The sequence below is a fragment of the Pecten maximus genome, chromosome 10 (genome assembly GCF_902652985.1).
Source record: "Pecten maximus chromosome 10, xPecMax1.1, whole genome shotgun sequence".
In the NCBI taxonomy this organism is placed as follows: Eukaryota; Metazoa; Mollusca; class Bivalvia; order Pectinida; family Pectinidae; genus Pecten; species Pecten maximus.
Genome location: NC_047024.1, coordinates 10,284,535 through 10,307,696, shown reverse-complemented (window position 1 = coordinate 10,307,696; position 23,162 = coordinate 10,284,535). Strand labels below are relative to the sequence as shown.

Sequence of the window (23,162 nt, the reverse complement as noted above, 5' to 3'; positions counted from 1 at the left end):
CAATTCGGACATAATGTAAATTGATTTGGCTAGTTGATCACCTGTATCTGTCCGTCCGACCTTGGTCAATGGATGTACTAGTATTAAATCTATTAGCTGTTTACATTCTAGCAATTTATCAAGATGTGTATATAACTTCTCTGCTAACTCAGGCGAAAAAAATCCCTTTAGCAAAAGTTGCTAAAATACCATTTTTTCTTCAGAAATAAGAAATGGTATGGTTTTAGCGAGACAACTTTATTGTTGAGAAGTCATTAACTATTTATAGCACACATACATTTTATTGATACCTATATCTAATAAATCTGTTAATTAGAAACTAGATCTAGTTTCATTACTAATTCTTTAAGATTAATTGAAAAATAATAAAAAAAATCATTACCATAGGCAAAAACTGCATGTCAATCAGGAAAAGTATTGTATCATACAAAAACAATTGTGTTTTAGCTACTGTTATTTTCGTCAGAGACATATATACAGAGAGATTGGCAGCTCTCTATTTGCCCTTGTGTTTACATAGTGGCCCCTGACCTTAATTCCCACAATCCTTTGCGGTCGCTCGGTTCAGTCTTCACTAGACGCCATATTGGAGAAAACTTGAAAACCAGACACATAATTATCGATAATTTCTATTTGAAATCATCACCAGGATCCAATTATGTGCTTTAATTTTATTAATATCAAAGTGCAGAAGTGTCATCAATATGAAATATATCACAATTTGCTGTCCAAGTGTTTGTATTTTGAGTATGAAAGTCAAGCACAACGCAGGAAAGATCGGCGGGAATCTCCAATTTTCGAAAAGTCCCCATGGGGTTTTTGAGAATACGGATAAATGACAACAATGTGCATGATAATCAAGACCACATTCCATAAGTATGATAGTTTTTGGTTAATGTGGTAACTTTTGTAGTGGCCTAGATAAAACAATGTGCTTTTTGTGTGCGTTTAAAATTGACGATGTTTTGGTCGGACGTAATGGCTGCTTAATTACAAAACTTGGACATGTCGAATAGGACCCAATGGATTTTAGAAAATACGGATAAATGGCAACAATGTGCATGATCAATAAGACTATATCCCATAAGTATGATAGTTTTTGGTTAATGTGGTAACTTTTGTAGTGGCCAAAATAAAACTATGTGCTTTTTGTGTGCGTTTAAAATTGACGATGTTTTGGTCTGACGTAATGGCGGCTTAATTACAAACTTGGACATGTCGAATAGGACCCAATGGATTTTCGAAAATACGGATAAATGACAACAATATGCATGATCAATAATACTATATCCCATAAGTTTGATAGTTTTTGGTTAATGTGGTAACTTTTGTAGTGGCCAAAATAAAACGATGTGCTTTTTGTGTGCGTTTAAAATTGACGATGTTTTGGTCTGACGTAATGGCGGCTATTTACAAACTTGGACATGTCGAATAGGACCCAATGGATTTTAGAAAATACGGATAAATGGCAACAATGTGCATGATCAATAAGACTATATCCCATAAGTATGATAGTTTTTGGTTAATGTGGTAACTTTTGTAGTGGCCTAAATAAAACGATGTGCTTTTTGTGTGCGTTTAAATTTGACGATGTTTTGGTCTGACGTAATGGCGGCTTAATTACAAACTTGGACATGTCGAATAGGACCCACTGGATTTTCGAAAATACGGATAAATGACAACAATATGCATGATCAATAAGACTATATCCCATAAGTTTGATAGTTTTTGGTTAATGTGGTAACTTTTGTAGTGGCCAAAATAAAACGATGTGCTTTCTGTGTATATCTAAAATGACGATGTTTTGGTCTGACGTAATGGCGGATTAACCAGAACATGTCGAATAAGTTCCAATACTACGATACACACATGCGCATAGCCCGATTTACCTGCGCTCGCGTGTGTTTGATAGGAGACCGGACGCTCTCGATAAGGGATATGCTTGAGTGGTCACGAATAAAGGGAGCCACTACGTGTACGGGGAAATAGCGATGTTACTAATCGCTCTGTATATATGTCTCTGTTTTCGTTATTGAAAAAAAAAACACTTTGGAATACATTTTGATAATTTTATACATTTGATATAGTTTTTTTAGCATAATTTTCAAACCATTAAGTGGGGGTATGTACACTGTCTTACAATAGGTTTCAAATTGAGAAATAGTACCTTACAAATGCTTTGAAACATACTTGTGTGTAACCTGATGTGCACACGTACATACATGCCATACTTTCAGGAGACCAATAAGGGAGATTGATGATTATTTTAAGGGAGTTTTGCCTAAAATAAGGGAGATTTGTGCGCGACATGAATATCAACATTTTTACTCAATTTTAAAGCATTAAACTAATTTTGAAAGTGATAAAGAATATTTATATTTATTTTGGATATTAATCATATTGTATATACAAACAACAAAAAGTTGTATAAGGTAAAAAATGCAATAAGTATACATTCAGATTATGATGATATGAAAATAATTTTTTTTTAAATTTTTTTATGTAACACAAAAAGTTTCACAGTTTTATGCATATAACATAACAGCATTTGAAAAGGGTATATTATAATTACATGTTGTAGCTAAAGATTAAGACAAGCAAGTTAATCATTTATCAATTTTGATTTTCTTAAAATGAGAAAGCTTGATCCACTCTGAGGGAACACATCAGTTGTAAAAATCACTATGAAATGTTCTGTGGCATCCCGAATGTTATAAAAATATTCCAAATGTGCAAGTGTATACATGAAGTCATGAGAACTGAAGTGGTTCATGTTAGGAGACTGCAGTAAATCTTAACACGATCATTCTAGATTTTGTATATTGTCTCTGTCATGGACGGTACAGTCATTGTAAACATCATGATTGACCACTACGACCAACAGATACATATATGTGCTAATTTTGATAGTTTTCTAAAAGAAAATATCGGATTTCATCTTGCTATCACTGATCAACGATATACATGTTATATGAAAAAACAATTTTTAGCATAAAAATTCAAAAAAAAAATTGAATTTTTTTTCCATTGATTATAAATTACATACATTTCACTCGTATGACAGAATACATCAATATTTTTCACTTGTGCTTTCAGGCCTCAAAGTGGCATTTAGGAATTACTAGCCATGTGGCGAGTGACCTCTGAATTTTACTCGCCACATGCTCTTCCTAGCAACAATTTAATTTGAGATATTACTAGTATGTACTAGATATGTTTCATTTAAGTGACTTTTTTTAAATCAAAAATAACATTTCACCAATCATGGTGTGATGTATAAACAGAGGTACAAGTATTAAAAACAAAAAATCATATTTCTGTATTTTGTCATTTTTATTCATGCTGTTTACGTTGTCTTTCAAAATTTTGTTCGACTCTGCCACTTGCCTTAGAAGCGATAACAGCATCATGTACGTCTTTGTGTCGTTTGCAGTTTCCATGCCAGACACAGAATTCTCTTTTGAAAGATGTGCTACCTGATACAAAGTCAGTTTTACCTGCCATTGATGTACTCCTTCACATATTTTACAAAATTTTGCATTCGTCAAACCTTAGTTGTTGAGCTATGATGAAACAAATGATGTTGTTAACTACCAGTGCTGCTATATATATATATAGGTAACGGTAGATGCTTTGGGTTCTGCTTCTTTTCCTACATCTGGATCTGCTGGTGAATCTGTCGTTTTGGACTTCTTAAAACCGAAAGATGTCGGCGGCATCTGCCCTGACCTTTTTAACGCCATTTTGCTCACACGGTAGCTTGGTCATTTAGACGCTTGAATGAAGATGGCGAATTATACTGTTCTAAGCGCTTTTCTGACTCTGATGCAAATAGGTTTATTCTAAAATATTGATTTCTGGTCGATTCTAAGAAAATATCCGGAAATGTTCCAGAATTTTTTACTCGCCAGATGGCGATATATATATACCATTAATTTAAACTCGCCTTTTGGAATATTTACTCGCATATGCGAGTAAATTTCTCTCAACTTTGAGGCCTGTGCTTTGCACTTGTGAAAATATTGATATTTTGTCATACTCATGAAATATGTTATATTCATTGGGAAACCATTCAATATCCTCTATGTATTTCAAGTTTTACACATTGCACAGAACACATATAACCTATGTTTACTTGAGCAGTTAGATGATAATATGTACATGACCTCTGCAAGCTTCTCTGAAAAGCACACATAAACAAGTGATTTTTAACCTCTTTCTTGAATTTGGCCAATGTTTTCAGCTTCCTGGTAGCAGATGGTATGCTAGCTGTTCCACAAATTGGCCACTACATTCCAAAGCATGGTTACCACAAGTCACAGTATTAGACATAAACAGATTCTGTCTCCAATCGTAGTGAATTTGACGGCTGGTAGAGATTGACAAGTTCCTGTAATTGCTCCAAATTTAAAGCTGTTCCATTTATTGCCTTTTATGTGTTCATAAAAATATTGTACTGTAGTGTGACCTGGTGCTGTTCCAATCAATCAATCTAATCAACATCACCTCGTTTTCCCAGGAAAATTGATTAGTCAATCAATGATTTCTTTAGTCGATTTTGAAATGACTAAAACTAGTAAAAGTAGAAATTTATAGATTCAGTATCCTTATGTTGTTTGAGATTTCGGCAATGCATGTTACATGCGTCGTCGGCGATTCTGTAAACAAGTTGTATAGCGGAATATAATACAGTTTCTGATTAGTCACTAGTCACACAGACTCACCCAATCATCGCACACATTATTTCAGTAGTGTGTTTGCATACGGTAACAGAATGGCAGAGATCAAGTAAATCTACGATCACCCAGGAGCCAAACTTCCTATTTGTGGAACTTTTTTGGCTTCAAAAAAGTGCCAGACATAGAGTCTGTATTGTATAACATAATATTTAGTATAGCACTAGGATGCAGGTGAATTTAACGGAAGTAGATATATATTTGATAGTGACCCGGTTTCAGTCCACGAAAAAATAAAATAAAAATAAGACAAACTCATGTCAACTCGATCTGGAAGAATTAATTTTCCTGAAATAACTTATAAATAAGCTCTAATGCATAAATAATCAAATCTAGATGCTGTTATTTTGGTAATTTGTGTTGAAATGATCGTGTGTCGCGGAGACAAGAACTCGTCTACACTTTTTAAAAAAATTTAAAATTTTAATAATTGAAACAAATCATTTAAAGACTAAAGATGCACATGAATAAACCAACTTTTAAAAGGAGATAATCAAATATTATGTACAATGTTGAATTTGCTTCAGAGCATTAACACATGTCTGAAAAAGAAGACAACACAAGCGAAATTAAATCCATACTTCAAAATTAGAAAACCTGACGGGCCAAACACAATTAGTCGATCAAAAGTTCATGATCAGTCATTTAAATTTAATTAAGTGATGATCGATCATGAATTTATAGATGATAACAGCATCTAGATTTGATTATTTATGCATTAGAGCTTATTTATAAGTTATATGATACCCAACAATACTGTGACCTGAAACGCACAGCCACAGGTAGCTGATACAATAAATAAAGCATTGGTGTGATGTGCTCCCTCTTTCAAGTACAGGAAACCAGACATGCTGTAGTGTTCTGGACCCTCTGCAGGTGGCCAATCAGTGCATCAGATACCCAAAAGAGCAAAGCATTATCATAGTCTAATTGAGAAGTAACAAGTAAATGTACCAATGTCTTGCATATATACATATATGTGGTGATGAATTGCCGGATACACACGATATGTTTCTGATGTGGTAATAACAAAAACTGCAATAGTGTTTACTAGTTTCTCCATGTTCAGACAGCTCTCAAAGTGTACATACAACATTCAACATTCAGAATTTGAATGTTCTGGAAAGGCAACATTCAACAAACAACATTAAGAATTTGAATTTTGTGCCGACACAATGTGCAATTGCAACATTCATCATACAACATTCAACATTCAGAATTTGAATGTTGTGGCAACTCAGCATTCAACATACAACATTCAATATTCAGAACTTGGTGGGCATGCCAGCTCAGCATTCATCATACATGTTCAACATTCAGAATTTGAATGTTAATATGTGCTGACGTGACATACAACATACAGCATTCATCATTCAGACTATAAATGTTGAACCAGCAGGGATATTGATATAAAATATTCAACATTCAGAATGTTGTCACAGCTCGACATATGACATGTGACATTCAACATGAAGAATTTGAATGTTAATTGTGCCAGCTCAATATTATTGCATGTATTTTTATAATATTCAACATATGTCATGCCCGTACAACATTGAGCTGAATGTTGAATGTCATATATTGAACGTTGCACACTGGCACAACATTCGGATTCTGAATGTTGAATGCCATATGTTGAATGTGAATTGCATTTGCACAACAGTAAAACTCTGAACATTCAATGTTATATGTTCTTTGTTACGTTAGAACATTCAAATTCTGAATGTTGAATGTATTACAAATGTTGCCAGCACAACATTCAAATTCTGAATGCTAAATATTGATTGTTGCATCTGCAAAGCATTCAAATTCTGAATTCAATGTCATATGTCCTGCAGGTACTTTAACACGTTGAAAACACATGTACATTCCTCTATACTTGATTTGGCCAGTAATATCAAAGTGGAACAAGTAAGATTGTTTAGACAAATTGGAAGGACAGTTAGGTAAAGGCCAAGAATTATCATTTTCAGTTTAGTAATTATAATTGTAATACAAGTAGCAATATTTCAAGTGTTTTGATTTTTAAAAACTATGTGGCTTAATCAGTATGCATTTTGTTTATACTTTTGCTGTTTAGATGAGAGGGAGAGAAGCCAAGGAAAACTCAAGATGGTAGGGAGAGGAACTGCCCTATCTTCTCAGTCCTGTATTACCAGACATGTTGGAACATAACACAAAATACCTGTGCCCACGTTTGGTGGATTACATCATAATCGTGGGCAGCAGGCATCCTAACCACAACAATAATGTTGCACAAACACCAGAACTTCTTCGACGCTATCCACTGGAGGATCACCAAGATTTTCCTCTACCGCCTGACATCATTTTTTTCTGTCAACCAGAAGGATGCATCAGTGTAGGGCCGAAGCGTATGAGTCTGAGAGAGACAACTTCATTTGTATTTACACTTACAGAAAAAGACTCTGGGTTAGTTAGATATGGCATCTGTGTTAACTTTTTCCGGCCAATAGAAAAGAAATATTCGGAAAAATCGAAAGTCTGAACGTTTTTATGGAGGAAATGCAGATGGAAATACATTAGGTGTTAATATTGACTCTGATGGCCGGCAGAGGTCGCCAAGAACTAGTCGTAGACTTAAAACAGCTGGGCGTGTAAGGAACAATACTCTCACTTCATTATGCATCGTCAGTCATCATCCCTTCTTTTCGACATTCCGAGAATGCATGTTTATACTAAGAAAACTTGTTGATTCATGTCATGACCGAAGTTGTACGAAAAGAATTGGTGGATCCAGAGGCTCTTCAAGGTAAAGCATATTCTTTATTTATTTATTTTTCTTTTAGTATTTTATTTTTTTTTTTTTTTATAATACCGAGTATTGAGAAAGTAAACACGTAGACATAATTTGAAAATGAAGAAAGCGGCAGGTACTTGCCAAAAGATAGAAAGCTTTTTAAAGCTAGTCAAAGAGATTTTCTTTGTGTTTCTGGCACAGTGGTAAAGGTACCATTTTTTTTTATCCTGTTATGGACACTGGGGCTTTGCAAGATTTTATAAATGATAGTCCATATATATACATCATGATTTTATAAATGATAGTCCATATACCGTATTTATTCTAATAAACGCCCCCACCCTAATAAACGCCCCCCCACCCTTTTTTTGGAAAGAAAATTCCTCAATTCGAGAAAAAGAACTTACCGTGGCACATCCACGTGTGTCCAGAGGTAATTATTTAAAGGATATCCAACATAAAACTAACACAAACCACAAAACAAAGTTTCAGTAACTATATACACAGTACCACTATATCGTATCAACAAACGTTAATGTCCCGGGCTGTCATACGCGCCACTGACCTCGCTGTCATCATCACTTCCGGTGGATTCACTTTCACTTTCACCGAGTTCAACTGCACCTCCCATTAAATTTTCCAGTACATCCTCAGCTTCCTGGACGTCAATATTTTGGAATTTTACTGACCTTCCTCCTCCCTTACAGCGTTTTGATGTTTTAGAAATGTTTTTTAGTTTTTGTTTGTTTTGGCACCAGTCCCGCACTCGTTTCCGGTCAACCTTAAACACAGTAGCTGCCGCATGTTTTCCCTTTTGCTCGGCGTAGTTTACAACTTTCAGTTTGAAACTTACTTCATATAACTTCACTTCAAACCCGACATGATTGATAGCAGATATAATAAACTACAAGTGATGAGAGTAAACTGGATCGTGACCGGTTTATGACGCAATTTAACACACTCGACCCCGTGTTTCAAACAATGTATATGTTGTACGTAATGTACAACTACCGTAAGTATAAATAACAAAGTTTATGTTTCTTGCAATTTCATACACAAAATGTTTGTCACTTAGTTTTACAATGTTTTGGATACATATACACATGTTTCATGGCGTGAAATGGGTACATACAACATATCTCACAACTTACCGACTCTGAAATTTTGATCTCCATTAAACGCCCCCCCTTGGAAAAATTTCACGCCCCCGGGGCGTTTATTAGAATAAATACGGTATATATATGTATATATGGACTATCATTTATAAAATGATGCTAAGCCCCTGTGGTTATGGACATAGCCCCAGCGCCAGCGAGAAGTAGCTTCAAGCCTAATCCAAAAATAACAGAATACCCAGACATATAGTGCGATTGGGGAAAGAATAACTGCTAATAACTAATAATGACACCATTAAGTTGTCCCTGATGACAAACACATGGAGAATAAGTTAACAATGCCACAATGCTAAAATATTCTTCTTTTTCCTCAGATATTGTCAGATTTTGCTGCAATTTGGTATCTAGATACATCATGGGACACCGGTCACTCTCGTAACCTCACTTTCACATTTTAACGAAATGGTCTTCATTTACAAGGCTCGGATTTGTCGAAATTAAATATTATTCCCTTTTGTTGAAAATTGGTGTTTAGTGGTTTTGAGGGATGGCAAAAAACAGCGATATGACTGCGGGGTCATTTGGGGGGGGGGGGGGGGACTTATGTAAATGTTTCCCATTACAATTAGTAATTGTTCTTTATTTTAAAGTTTTTATGTTCAAGTGCTCAAAAGGCCTAAAAAAAATCTAATTTTCTCCCGTTTTGCGTACACATCAAAACATGCAGGTCTAGCTACGCCACTAACATTGAACCTTATAGTAAATTTTATTTTATATACACTCAAGTATGTAAATGCATACTCCACTTGAATTGAGTTCTTGTATGTGCATTTATTAGGTTGAATATTGTATGCTAATTTATGTGCAATGATTCGTGATCTGTTTCTTGTGCATATGTCTTCTTTTGAAGGATCTGAAAGCTTTGAATATTTGACAGTGAACTTCATTACATGTCTGAACGCTGTCATCATCACTGAAGGGCTAAATTCTATCTGTATTTCAATATATAGATGATGACCGAAGTAAAAGGGTTGTTTTTAATGTTTTTGTAAATCTGGCTCTGAGATTACCATGACAGTGTAGTGGTTATATGTAATTATGGGTGATTTTGTACGGCGATAGACATAATTCTGGTGACGTCTGTGGTCTGCAGAAGTCAGATTATACCGTATATATGTATGTGACATGGTAGCCTAAAGATCTATATGTTGTACAAGAAATCAAAGCTTTTTCTACTATAGATAAAATTGGTATACAGTGTCATAAAAGTAGTTTTGAAGGGATACATACAGATGTAGTTAGGGCGATGACTTGGTAAATGTATAGAAAATCAATATTGGCCTTAAATCAAGACAGCCACAAGAATTGAATGCTTAAGGCCTCTATTAACAATAGCTGTCATTTTGGAGGGATGAAGGTGTCTACATGTGAAGAATTATAAATGTTTATTAAAACATTATGGTATTACCCAGTATTTATTATCCCCTCGCGACGAAAGTCGGGGAGGGGATATAGCGTTCCGTTCGTACGTAAGTACGTATGTTCACTTTTTGTCAGCGCTCTTGCGACTTCATTTTTGAACGGATTCTGACCAAACTTCATATATGGGTCCAGCATGGGAATACCTCGAACGAGTTCGTGTTTCAGGGTGCCAAGGTCAAGGTCAAGGTCACCGTTACTATTTATAGAAAATCATTGTCAGCACTCTTGCAACTTCATTTCTGAACAGATCCTGACCAAACTTCATATATGGGTCCAGCATGGGAATACCTCGAACGAGGTCGTGTTTCAGGGTGCCAAGGTCAAGGTCAGCGTTACTATTTATAGAAAATCTTTGTCAGCGCTGTAATGCGACTTCATTTTTGAACAGATCCTGACCAAACTTCATATATGGGTCCAGCATGGGAATACCTCAAACGAGTTCGTGTTTAAGGGTGCCAAGGTCAAGGTTAAGGTCACCGTTACTATTTATAGAAAATCTTTGTCAGCACTCTTGCGACTTCATTTCTGAAGGGATCCTGACCAAACTTCATATATGGGTCAAGCATGGCAATACCTCAAACAAGTTCGTGTTTCAGGGCGCCAAGGTTAAGGTCAAGGTCACCATTACTATTTATAGAAAATCTTTGTCAGCGTTGTTGCGACTTCATTTTTGAATGGATCCTGACCAATCTTCATATATTGGTCCAGCATGTGTAACCAGATACTGTTGAATGCATAACAATATATACCATATTTATCTGGCAATGAGCCCATGCCTGATAATAAGCCCATCCATGTCTATTGCAGTTCAGTGCAAATGACAACTGATGTTATTTCAATGTCCTGCAATAACCCCACCCCCCATTTTGCGTCAGAGTTCACGCGAGGGGATTTGTATCGTTTGCGATGCCTTGTTTATTCAGTGATTTTTGGGACTTGATATTTGGACTCCACTGTTTTTTCTATAGACTCACTCAAATTCCCTCTATATTCCGTAGTGCAGACTCATCAAAATGTGGTAAAAGGTGTGCTAGCTGGACTAACCTGAAAAAAATCAAAGCAAATATTGTTGCTTTATCATTTATAGAAGTTCATATAATTAAAGGAAATAAATTGAAGATCTTCGAGAAAATTATATGCAGTGTTCTAATTTTTTTTTTCAATCTACAACAAAAAAAATAAGATCTTATCAGAAAGTGAGGGTTAACATTATTTCAGCACAATATCTACACAACAGGAGGACTTCAAGTATGTCAAACAGGGACCATCCATAAAAGTGATTCAAAGCAGTATACAATACCATATGATAGCATTTTCTCAAGTACCTGTCCTTTCATGCATTGAATTTCATTTTTACTGGATTCCTCCCATTGGATATATATGTTACTATATAATGGCCCTGATGTAAAAAATGATGGCAACAATTTAACTGTAAAGCTTTATCAAGCTCTGTACTAGCAGGCAAGGTGACATAATTAGTTTAATGTAATAATAGTTTTACCAGTACTAAATTTATGTTTTCCTGCTGAGCTTCATGTTACATTAAAGAATCTTTGGTGATATATGTTCTATATCAGATTGATTTTAAATGTCAGTAAGTTAGTATGAAACCTAAATGGTGAAGTAGCATATGATATAAGAGACAACTTGGTATTAGTATTTATACATGATTGGTCTTGTAATGTACCCTGGTCCCTTGAATCCTGATCATGTGACACCAAGTCAGCTGGCTAATTGATGATTAGGACATGTACACTGGATCAGGTTATATGTCAATAATCAGGGCATCCACTAACCCGAGACCTCGGGTCAATGACGCAGCAAAATTTAATTTGACGCACGACTTTTGCATACCGTGCGTCAATCTGACGCTTCACATTTTGACCACCACTGTAATTAGTCTGTGTGTTGTCCAATACCCAGGCCCAACAAAGGGTATATTTGCTGTGGTCAGTGACACTAATTAGTAGAATACCCCTAGGAGTCAATTAAAAGAGCCACTCAACTGTGACTAATCCAACTGTGGCTGCCGATTGCCAAATTGGGGCACAGGTGAAGTATCCACTGTACCTACCTGTAGTGGCCGATCTGCACTTTGTTCTAAGCAATCACATTTTAATAAATGAAATAAGTAAGCTATAGTAGATTCCCATCCAAACAAATAAATGTAACACATGTTTGTGATAACTTTCAATCATGTACATAACAAGAATGAGATCGTTTGCAGCATGCCAACACAGGCGGCAGCCATTTTGTTGTTAACCTGAATAACCTTACATGTACATGACCTCTGCAGTGCTTGTGACAGAGTGGGAAGCGTAAATCATTCATGTTACATTTTGGCGGCAAATATGAAAACCTGATTAGCATACAAAAATAACCTCTAAAGGCTGAGCAGATTAAAAAAAAAGAAATAAAATGATGGTTTTACAAATTATGCTTAACCAATGTAACAAATTTAAACATAATTTCAGCAAGAAAACTGTGATACAAGTGTTTTTGTTAAAAGGTTTACAAGAAATTTATTTCAGTTATTTAAATCAAATAGAAAATTAATTGTTTTAATTATACTTTATTCAAACAAAAATATGTAATTTTTAATTGTATCTTATTCAAGCAAAAATATATAATTAAAAGAAAAGTTTAAATTTTTAAAATACTTTTATTTATTTCTTAAAAAACAAATATTGGATAACTAATTAAGATGAACTAAATTCTTTTGAATATTATTCAATTAATTATAATTTAAAAAAGAAGACACTTTTATCAGTTTACATTTGGAAACGATTAACCGTCAAGTTTGAGAATTTCATATTTTGACTCTCAGGATTTTGATTTGACTCTCAGGATTTCAGAGCTGAGGGTCACTGACTCTTGAGATTTTAATCCTACTGGATGGCCTGCTGTCATTGTTCTGTCAAATATTGTCATCATCCAGTTTGTCAAGCGTACCTAACTGGAGACATAAGCATCAGTCATCATGATGAGTACCTATTTTTAGCTACATGCTACCATCATGCTGAAGACTGTAACAATTAAGTCTAGCCAAGTGTACATTCGATATTGGTATACAGATGTATATATGGATTAAGTTTTGCTCAAAGACCTATAGATTGATTGTTAGCATAGCTAGCTACCAGCATTGTATCCCTAACAGGATGAGCTCGAGGTTCGAATGGGAATTTTCTTTCATTTAAGGTAAAAAAGAGCAGTATATTTTGAACATTTAAAGATATGGTTTTGTGCACTTTGAACTAAAACTTCATTATTATATTCTTTCAAAGTGTGTTGCTTTTGACTTTATTAAATTGTTCAAAATGTAGCTGTAATATTTTGACATATTGATATTATACCATTCCATACTCAGAAATCACATAATATAATATATCACATGACATTGTTGGAATTGGTAGAAAGTTTCTCTTTCTGAACTGTAAATATACAAAGCAATCAATTAATTGATATATTAGCATTATCATGAAGGCTAAAAGTAATGTAATTAATAAGCAGAATTGATTTTATTTTGGAAATATGTCATTTTTTGGGTCATCATTGATTTTTTGGCATCTACTGAAAAAATGATGTAGAATGAGAGTAAAATATTTTTGTACTTGCATTTTGTGTCAACTTAGTGTCAACTTAATTAGAACATACCACCGGTACATGAGATGTAAGCCCTGTGGCATTAATTAATTTGTAAGTATGATTTTGAAAAAAGAAAAGCTGAAAATAAAACAACTTTTTGAGTAAGTAAGTACAGATATATATGAGTAGGTGGAAACGGAATCATATGACCATCATTAGTTTCCAAAACATTTCTACCTTGTAATGGCATGGCCATTTTGAGAGAGAAAGTAGGAAGCTAGAAATCAGAACCACCCACATACGGTATATGTATTGATCTGCCTTGATCAACAGCCTCCACAGAGAGTTGATCGGGACGCAGTCACACTTGGCAAGCTGCCAGGACTGGATCAATAATCTTGGGAGAGCTCCCATCAGTCTAATGAATGGGATGTTTAAACTGGACCTCTGGTGGAAGGCAAACCTTTAGTGCCACTGACTATAGATATTTTCAGAGCTCCTTGTGAGAAAATGGTTGGTTATTGGCACACTGTTTATAAGAAAATGTGATTACCTAGCAGTTCCTTCTTTCTACTTATATTAAGACAGTCCTCAGCCACTGAGTTTACAAGTAATTTTCTCCTGGTTTCTTCTTATTGATCTTAGGCTGTGGGGATCTATAAATAGCCTATAGGTATAATCTACAATTTTTGGTCCCTACTTTGTCTGTGTATGGCATTCACGTACATACAATATGTATTACTATTAATTACTAATTCATACTGCACTGTACATTAATACTGACACTATATATAGCTACATGAAAATTTATTCAAAATAAAAGGAAGTTTTCTATTGGAACAAACCAGAAGGAATTATCAATAAAATCATTGCAAATTAAGAGAACTGTCGAAGTTATTGAAACAGAATTTCCAACATAAATGTAAAGATGGTTCAAAGCCAGTGATAATGATGAAGGTTAAGATGGGGCCATGCATATGTCATGTCATTTTAATGGTGATAAGAGGTTAGGATAGGTCAAGGTCAGTATTAATGGTGATTAAAGGTTAGGATAGGTCAAGGTCGGTATTCATGATAAAAACTTAAGCTTGGTCAAGGTCATAAAGTATTGATGAGAAAATGTTAGGATATGGGTCAAGGTTAGTATTCATGATAAAAGGTTAAGATGGCAACAAGCTAGGTCATGCAGTGATAATATTGACAAAAAAGGTTAAGATTGGTCAGGGTCATACAATATTAATGGTGATAAAAGGTGAGGATGAGTCAAGGTCAGTGTTCATGATAAAAGCTTTGGAAGGGACAAGGTCAGTATTAATGATAAAAGGTTAAAATTAGACAAGGTCAGTATTAATGTTGATGAAAGGTTAAGATGGGTCAAGGTCAGTATTAATGGTGATAAAAAGTTAGGATAGGTCAAGGTCAGTATTAATGGTGATGAAAGGTTAGGATAGGTCAAGGTCAGTATTAATGGTGATGAAAGGTTAGGATAGGTCAAGGTCAGTATTAATGGTGATGAAAGGTTAGGATAGGTCAAGGTCAATATTAATGGTGATGAAAGGTTAGGATAGGTCAAGGTCAGTATTAATGGTGATAAAATGTTAAGATGAGTCAATGTCACTGATTGTGATGAAAGGTTACGATGTGTCAAGGTCAGTATTAATATTGATGAAAGGTTAAGATGGGTGTAGGTCCTAGTGTTAATTGTTGATTATGGAAATTAAAACAGTTAAAGTGAAGTATCAGATAGAATTGTTGAAGCTGCAGATCCATCAATATCTATAATGTTCATATGGCAAAACAAATATTAGTATTTGTTGTCTATTTACTTTATTGTAACTCAGATTATGTCAGTATGTAACTGATATCAATTACCAACCCAGTAAGTATATGAATTTCTGTTATACTTGAGTGCAAGTTTGATCTTCCATCAGAATTAAATTACAGATGTTGGCAACTTTGATGACATTGAATATACATTGGTGATCTGAATATATTGATATATTATATGATCAGTAAAACTCATTGTGATATTGGTGTTACAGAGACACAGTATGGGGAGTGCTGACTGGACAAGGTACAGACAACATTACAGGGCTAGTGATGCACGAGGTCAAGGAGATTGAGACTTGGATCCTACGCCTGCTGAGTGCACCTGTACCAGTCCCGGGCAAGACACGTGTTGAGGTAAGCAGATTTTTCTACAGTGTTCTAAAAAAGCCTTCTGGTACTACCAGCAAAGTGGAATGGCCAACTAGCTAGTTGATGTTCTACTCAATTGCCTATCTCTTGTTTGTTATATTCAATAAAAAATACAACAAAACTATAACCATCTTGGCTGTCTTTAGTCATGTTAGTTATTACTAGAAAGTCAACTTACAAAACTATGCTATCAATAACTATGATATCAATAAGTTGGGTTTATGGTATACATCTGTAGTATTTACTTCTGATGAAGACTCGGAGAAAAGAGATAACTTAGTTCACTGAATCATTGATCAGTTTATAAAGGAGATAACTCATTGATGAATGAGTAGATAACTCAATGATGAAGGAGGAGATGACTCAATGATGAAGGAGGAGATAACTTACAGATGAAGGAGGAGATAACTCCTAATGAAGGAAGAGATAACTCCTAATGAAGGAGGAGATAACTTGTTGATAAAGGAGGAGATAACTCACTAATGAAGGAGGAGATAGCTCCTGATGAAGGAGGAGATAACTCCTAATGAAGGAAGAGATAACTTATTGATAAAGGAGGAGATAACTCCTAATGAAGGAGGAGATAACTCACTGATGAAGGAGGAGATAACTCAATGATGAAGGAGGAGATAACTCCTAATGAAGGAGGAGATAACTCACTGATGAAGGAGGAGATAGCTCCTAATGAAGGAGGAGATAACTCACTGATGAAAGAGATTACTCTTTGATGAAGTAGAAAACTCCTGATGAAGGAGGAGACAAGGCACTGATGAAGGAGGAGATAACTCAATGATGAAGGAGGAGATAACTTGTTGATAAAGGAGGAAATAACTTACAGATGAAGGAGGAGATAACTCACTGATGAAAGAGATTACTCTTTGATGAAGTAGAAAACTCCTGATGAAGGAGGAGACAAGGCACTGATGAAGGAGGAGATAACTCACCAATGAAGGAGGAGCTAACTTACTGATGAATGAGATAGCTCATTGATGAAGGAGGAGGTAAGGCTCTGATGAAGAAGATAACTCACTGATGAATGAATTTGAAGATCATTCATTGATGAATGAGAAGATAGTTCACAGATGAAGAAGGAGATAACTCACCTATGAAGGACAAGCTAACTTGCAGAACTTACTGATGAAGGATGAGATCACTTACTGATGAAGGAGGAGATAACTCATTACTGAAGGAGATAACTAACTGATGAAGTAGAAAACTCACTGGTGAAGGATTAGATAACTCACCAATGAAGGAAAAGATAACTCAGATGAAGGAGGAGATAACTGACTGAGGAAGGAGATAAGAAACTGATGAAATGTTTTTTGGCTCGTTGAAGGAGGAGATCACTTGTTGATGAAGGAGGAGATGACATGTCGATGAAGGAGGAGATGACATGTCGATGAAGGAGGAGATGACATGTCGATGAAGGAGGAAGGAGAAGATGACTCACTGATGATGGAGGAAAGAACTTGCTGGTGAATGGAGGAGTTAACCAACTGATGAAGGAGGATAATTGATGAAGGAGGAGATAACTCACAAATTAATGAGATAACTCACAAATTAATGAGATAACTCACTGACAAGTTAATGAAACTGGCTGAACCTTGCCTATAAACCAGTCCTCATTTAATGAATGTTGACTACCATGAAAATCTACTGAATATTTATTTACTGTAAGATTTGTTATTATTAGACTCTTGGCATTGTAAATTTTATGAAGAACTAGAAACCTGAATCTGACAGTTCTCCCAGCTGATTAGTTGTGAAACAACCTTAATGGTCTCCATATTTAGATTAGTTAATTAGTCGCTGAAAATAGAAAAAGAATTTTATGGCTATCAGTTGTGTTGATGTCAAATTAACTTCACCATTTATTGATGAAAATAGCTATTTTTTATTTGTTTACACATGTGGACAAAATACTTAAATGTTTATGACCTAAGCCTAGATAAGTGTACAATGTACACAGTGAGCCAGCTGTTACTGAAAATGTGTTGAAATCCTCAAGTGTGTGTGTGATATTAGGTGTGTAGAAATATCAGTCATTTATAGGAAAACCCAGCCATGGCACAAAACAAACCTTGACATGGTGTTAGGAGTATAATATCGGGTATTTTAAGTTCAAAGTTAAGAAGTGTTTTTATTTTCGTCCTTAAAACAAAACACCACAATGACCTGGATTAAATGAGAATATTGGGAGCTTCCTTGTACTGCTTTGGATAAGGGCCATGGTGGCAGAGTGGTTAAGGTGTCCCGACACTTTATCACTAGCCCTCCACCTCTGGGTTGCGAGTTCGAAACCTATGTGGGGCAGTTGCCAGGTACTGATCGTAGGCTGGTGGTTTTTCTCCGGGTACTCCGGCTTTCCTCCACCTCCAAAGCCTGGCACGTCCTTAAATGACCCTGGATGTTAATAGGACGTTAAACAAAATAAACCAATAGTACTGCTTTGGTCTTTGTAGTTTATATAGTTAACTAACAATACTGACAAAAAAAAGGAACTCTTTCACAAATTGTCTGTGAGGTGACTTGAATTTTAATGTACGAGCCAGATACTGCTCATGTTATGACATATTGACGTAAAATGATACAAAATTTACATCAATTTTTGTTGAGCTTCGCACAAAAAGTAATCAATTTGGGCTGGTGACTAGACAGTAGGATATATTTATCTATGGTTTCATAGTTTCCTGGCTTTTATTTGTTATAATAAAAAGTCGAACACCTGGATCTGTTCCAAGTTGTCATTCTCTTTGTGAATCAGATTTTACACACTGTGCAGGGTCAATAACTTGGATGCTGAGGATGATATTGATATGAGATAGAAGCAGCTAAACATGTTTGGTTAACAAATTACACTCTCACTGTTCCTAATACACCAATACATATTAAATATGGAGTGTAATTAATTAGTGTCTTTGTTATGGGAGTGATGGGTACAGGTGCTTTGTGATTAAATTACTTTAGCCTGATGCCTATAATCATTACTATAACTGATATCCAATTAGGAAAGGGACTGATCATGATCCTTATAATGCTTTATGTTTGTTGAATTTATCATCATGATATGAATAAAAAGAAAGCTTTCAGTTGTTGAATAAGTTTCTTAGGTTCATACCTGTGTTAATCCTTTTTATTGGTGTCAAGTAAGGAAATATTGTGGTCCTGTTGGATGTCAATTTAGAGAAGGTGTTGTATGTTTTTCTGGGCAGTACGGTATGTAAAATCTCAGTTTACAGCATCACATTTTACCATTTCCTTTAGCCTACGTACATAACACATTTATAGGTATTATAACATAATTTAGTGGGTACAATCTCCAAGGACATAGTTGTCATTATAATAATTAGCTCACCTAGCTGGTACAAAGGTGAGCTTATACCATACCATGGCATCTGTTGTACGTCCGTCAACAATTGACTTCTTCTTCATAACTGCCACAAGGGGTAAATTTAGCTATATTGATATAAGCGACTTCTTCTCTGAAACCAAACAATGAATATCGCACATATTTGACTGGTAGCATCACTATGGGATTGGGAGTCAAATTTGTACAAATGTTGGGGCTAATCTTCCCAAGGTTTTGTGTGTTATTGACCAATATTTTTCTCTTGCTTGTCAAAGTTATATACTGAATGGGAAAAGAAACACAGTTAGAAATTGGCCGGTTTACTACGGGAAACGGATGGATGTTTTCTGCTTTAACATGTACATCTAAATAATTAATTTTTCTTTGTTTTCATGGTAAATACTCAAATGTGATTGGTCGAAAAATTCTTTTCATTCTTCTATGAAAGAAATTCCGAGAATGGCGCGAAAAATGTGACGTCACAATACGACAATTGACGTTGCGTATTGATTTGAGAAAAATTATCTCATTTAAAACCAGTAAAATTGTACATAAAACATGTTTTAAATTAGAAAATCATTTTCAAAAATTAATTATAAGCATTGATGTCAATTATTTTTTAGTTTCAGCGGGGTATGAAACAAATTTTGTTTGCAAACTTCTGTAAGAATCCGCTACGCGGATTCTTACAGTTTGCAAACAAAATTTGTTTCATACTCCGATGAAACTAAAAAATAATGACATCAATGCTTAAATGAAGTTACGATGAACAAAACACTATTATTTTCTTTTGCTGTTTTTAAACACCTGACTGAATGGGATTTTCTTGTGAGAAGGCGCCACTTATAACCATCTAAACATTAAGTGCAAGATGGTTATTTAAAAACTCTCCAAAGGCGATTGAGTAAATACATGAAGGCTGTTTGAGAGTGTTTGTAAAAGTTATAAACGTGTATGACCCAGACGTTATAACACTTATAATAAAGTAAACATTGGAGAGGAGATATTCCAACCATTATTTAACTTCAGTAAGATATAATCATACTGTGAAATGATCTCAATTAGTCTAAAACAATAAAGCATTCAAGTGTCTGTGGCCAAATCAGAAAATGTTTTGGGTCATGGGGATATGTTGATAAATTGATACAATTGATGTATTACATTGAATGTTGACCTATTTTTAGAGTTAAATTGTCGATTTGTTCCTCAAGTTTTATGCAAATCATAATGATAATAAAGAGACTTATGAAATGGGAAATTAATTACTTCTTTCTTGCTGATGTCTATAATGATTCATTAGCAATTCCTTTACCTCATCAATTAACGAGGCCACAGAGCATCAGACTCTGATGGAGAACTGATGTGTGTGGTTCAACCCTTACCCAAGGGTGTTTATAAGTGTGTATAAATCACTTGTGGAACCTACCATCCTCTGCTGTCATGATTCTATCCTAACACTTGATAACTCCTCGGAATTTCCTTGGGGAGATTATGCAAGTTTTCAAGCTGTAAGAAAAGTATGTTTATCGATTACCTTTTGGCAAACTATATAAATACCCCAAATCTACATATTTAATGTTGCTCCTTCTTGTGGACAAATACGGAAGGCAAGACACATGCCATCTAGAGCAATTAGGGTAAGTGTCTTTGCCCAAGGACAAAACCACAACAGCACAGAACGGCCGCTTCTCAGCTTCCTGGTAAACACAGACACGGATAGGGAGAGTCGAACCATGTACCTCGGATTTTCACCTGAGGTTACGTGGCCGATGCTTTAATCAACTGAGCTATCGTAGCGACAGGGTGATTAAGCATTAAATATACATGAGCATTATTACTGTCAATTTCATTGTAAAGAAATAGCATTAATAACTATTGCATTGGAAAAGGAAATTCAGTGTTAAAGTTCTGATATTTGAGTATGTTCATTGGAAAATATACTTTATAGTCTGTTTATAAATCAATAGACTAGTTTTTCATACTGTTTTATTTTCATTTTAGGTACAGGTGCTGCCAAAGGATTTACAGCCCCCATTGTTATTTGCCCTGCCAGACCACACCCGGTTCTCCCTCATCGACTTTCCCCTCCACCTACCCCTTGAGCTCCTTGGTGTAGATACCTGCCTTAAAGTCTTATCTGCTATCATGCTCGAATACAAGGTAAGACAGATTCTGTCACAGATATTGAAAGACATGAAAGCAAGTTGTTGACCTTTGTGTCATAGTAACATATTAACATTTTATTTTTATCACAGCTTAATTAAGGAAATTTCACAAGTGCTGTGAGGTATTCAAAACAGTTTAAGTTTCATAATGTCAAGGGCCAATATTTCCATTGCTATTCATGTTAAAATATTTATCTGCCTGCACTCTGATATTTCTTTGCTTCAACAAATTTTCACCAAACTCTATACAATTGTCAGGTAGTACAGCTTGAATACATAAAAAGAAATGCTATATGATGTTATAATAAAGGTCAAGGTCATTGTCAACTAAATACTAATAAAGATCATCTTTACTAGCTGTCCTGAATATTGACCATATCACTTCATATATAGATTTGCAGAAATTCATACTGATTATAATGAATTCAATTTTCAAAATGAATTTGCTTTAAGTATAGTACAGTGTAACTTTCCAAAACCAATCCTTCTCAAAACTGATCACCTCTTGATACCGATCAAAATGGTGATGTACGGGTTGGATCCTTCTTTATTATAGTAATAAAAAACTTCCCAATATACCGATCCATCTGAATTCCGAAAGCCGAACCAATTTTGTGTCCTGAAAAGTTAAAATATACCCAAAACTACTTCTGCAACCAGTCTTACCTGAGTGAATATGATAGGTGCCTGGCCAACCGACCATGAAATCAACACCTCTGGCAATTGTTGTCGTAAGCTTTGTCTTTGGATATACGTATGTAGTCAGTAAATTGTTACATAACACCCACAACTCGAGGAGCATTGTGATTTAATTGTGTATTAGTCAAAACAGTCGAGATGAAACCATGCAAATTACCATGCATCATCGAAGCGGTACAGTCTATTTACCGTAAGGAAACAAGTAGAGCTAGAAAGCCAGATTTTCAGATGTAATTTGCATGAGGCCCTGAACATATTATTTTTGCAGCTGACAAATTTGCACAACACAAAGAAGCTTAAAGTAGATCAGGCTTCATTTTGAATGCCATATCGATATCCTGAAGAAGGTCGGTAGGGACTGGTAAATGTATTATGTTGTTATGTTTTTTTGAAAAGCCATTCATTGAGATCATTGAACTTCCGTAAAATTATCAATGATTCAAAGATACAAAACGTCATCAAATCAATAATTATCCCAGAATCCTGTTGTATCCCGACCTGTCAAAATGGATCACTTCTCCAAACTGAACCCTCACTAAACCAGCCAAATATTAATTTACCGTGCATGATTGGTTTAGAGAAGTTCCATTGCACATATGAAATATATTGTTAAATTTTCAGAGAATGAAATTGCTAGACTATATGGTGATTAAAATTATTGGGGTTTTTTCCTTTACCTCATATTAACAAGGACTTCATGCCTCAGTGCTGGTCAATAGAATACATCTGATATATTTCTCCAATTCACTCCAGGTTCCATTATTAGTTTCATGATTTCATCTTGCCATTAATAACCTTATAATTTTGTTTTGAAGTCTACTGTGTACTGAATAAAGAATGAGATCCTACACTTGGAGAATATAACTCAATCCATCTTGTTATCTAAGGCAAACCAATAAAATTAACAATTAGTATTTGTGCCATTTATATTAATATTTCTTGAATTGGTTATCACCCTATTTGTAAAGTTTGTTGTTCAGTTGTTGATCTGATGTCCCTAAACCACTCGGTTCTTGACGTCCACTCCAAGCTTATTGTAGGTGTATATGAGAATGCCCCTCCCTGGCTCTACAT

General features: G+C 35.1%; 1 protein-coding gene across 1 annotated transcript in view; it reads left to right on the top strand.

The window, feature by feature from the left end:
- The window catches only part of LOC117336066 (MAP kinase-activating death domain protein-like), a 124,622-nt gene that overhangs the window by 843 nt on the left and 100,617 nt on the right, over positions 1 to 23,162 (top strand). Inside the window, 4 exon segments of the mRNA XM_033896428.1 lie at positions 6,817 to 7,260; positions 7,262 to 7,506; positions 15,719 to 15,860; positions 21,226 to 21,384. Coding sequence (XP_033752319.1) covers positions 6,898 to 7,260; positions 7,262 to 7,506; positions 15,719 to 15,860; positions 21,226 to 21,384 — 909 coding nt within the window. The 5' untranslated portion in view covers positions 6,817 to 6,897.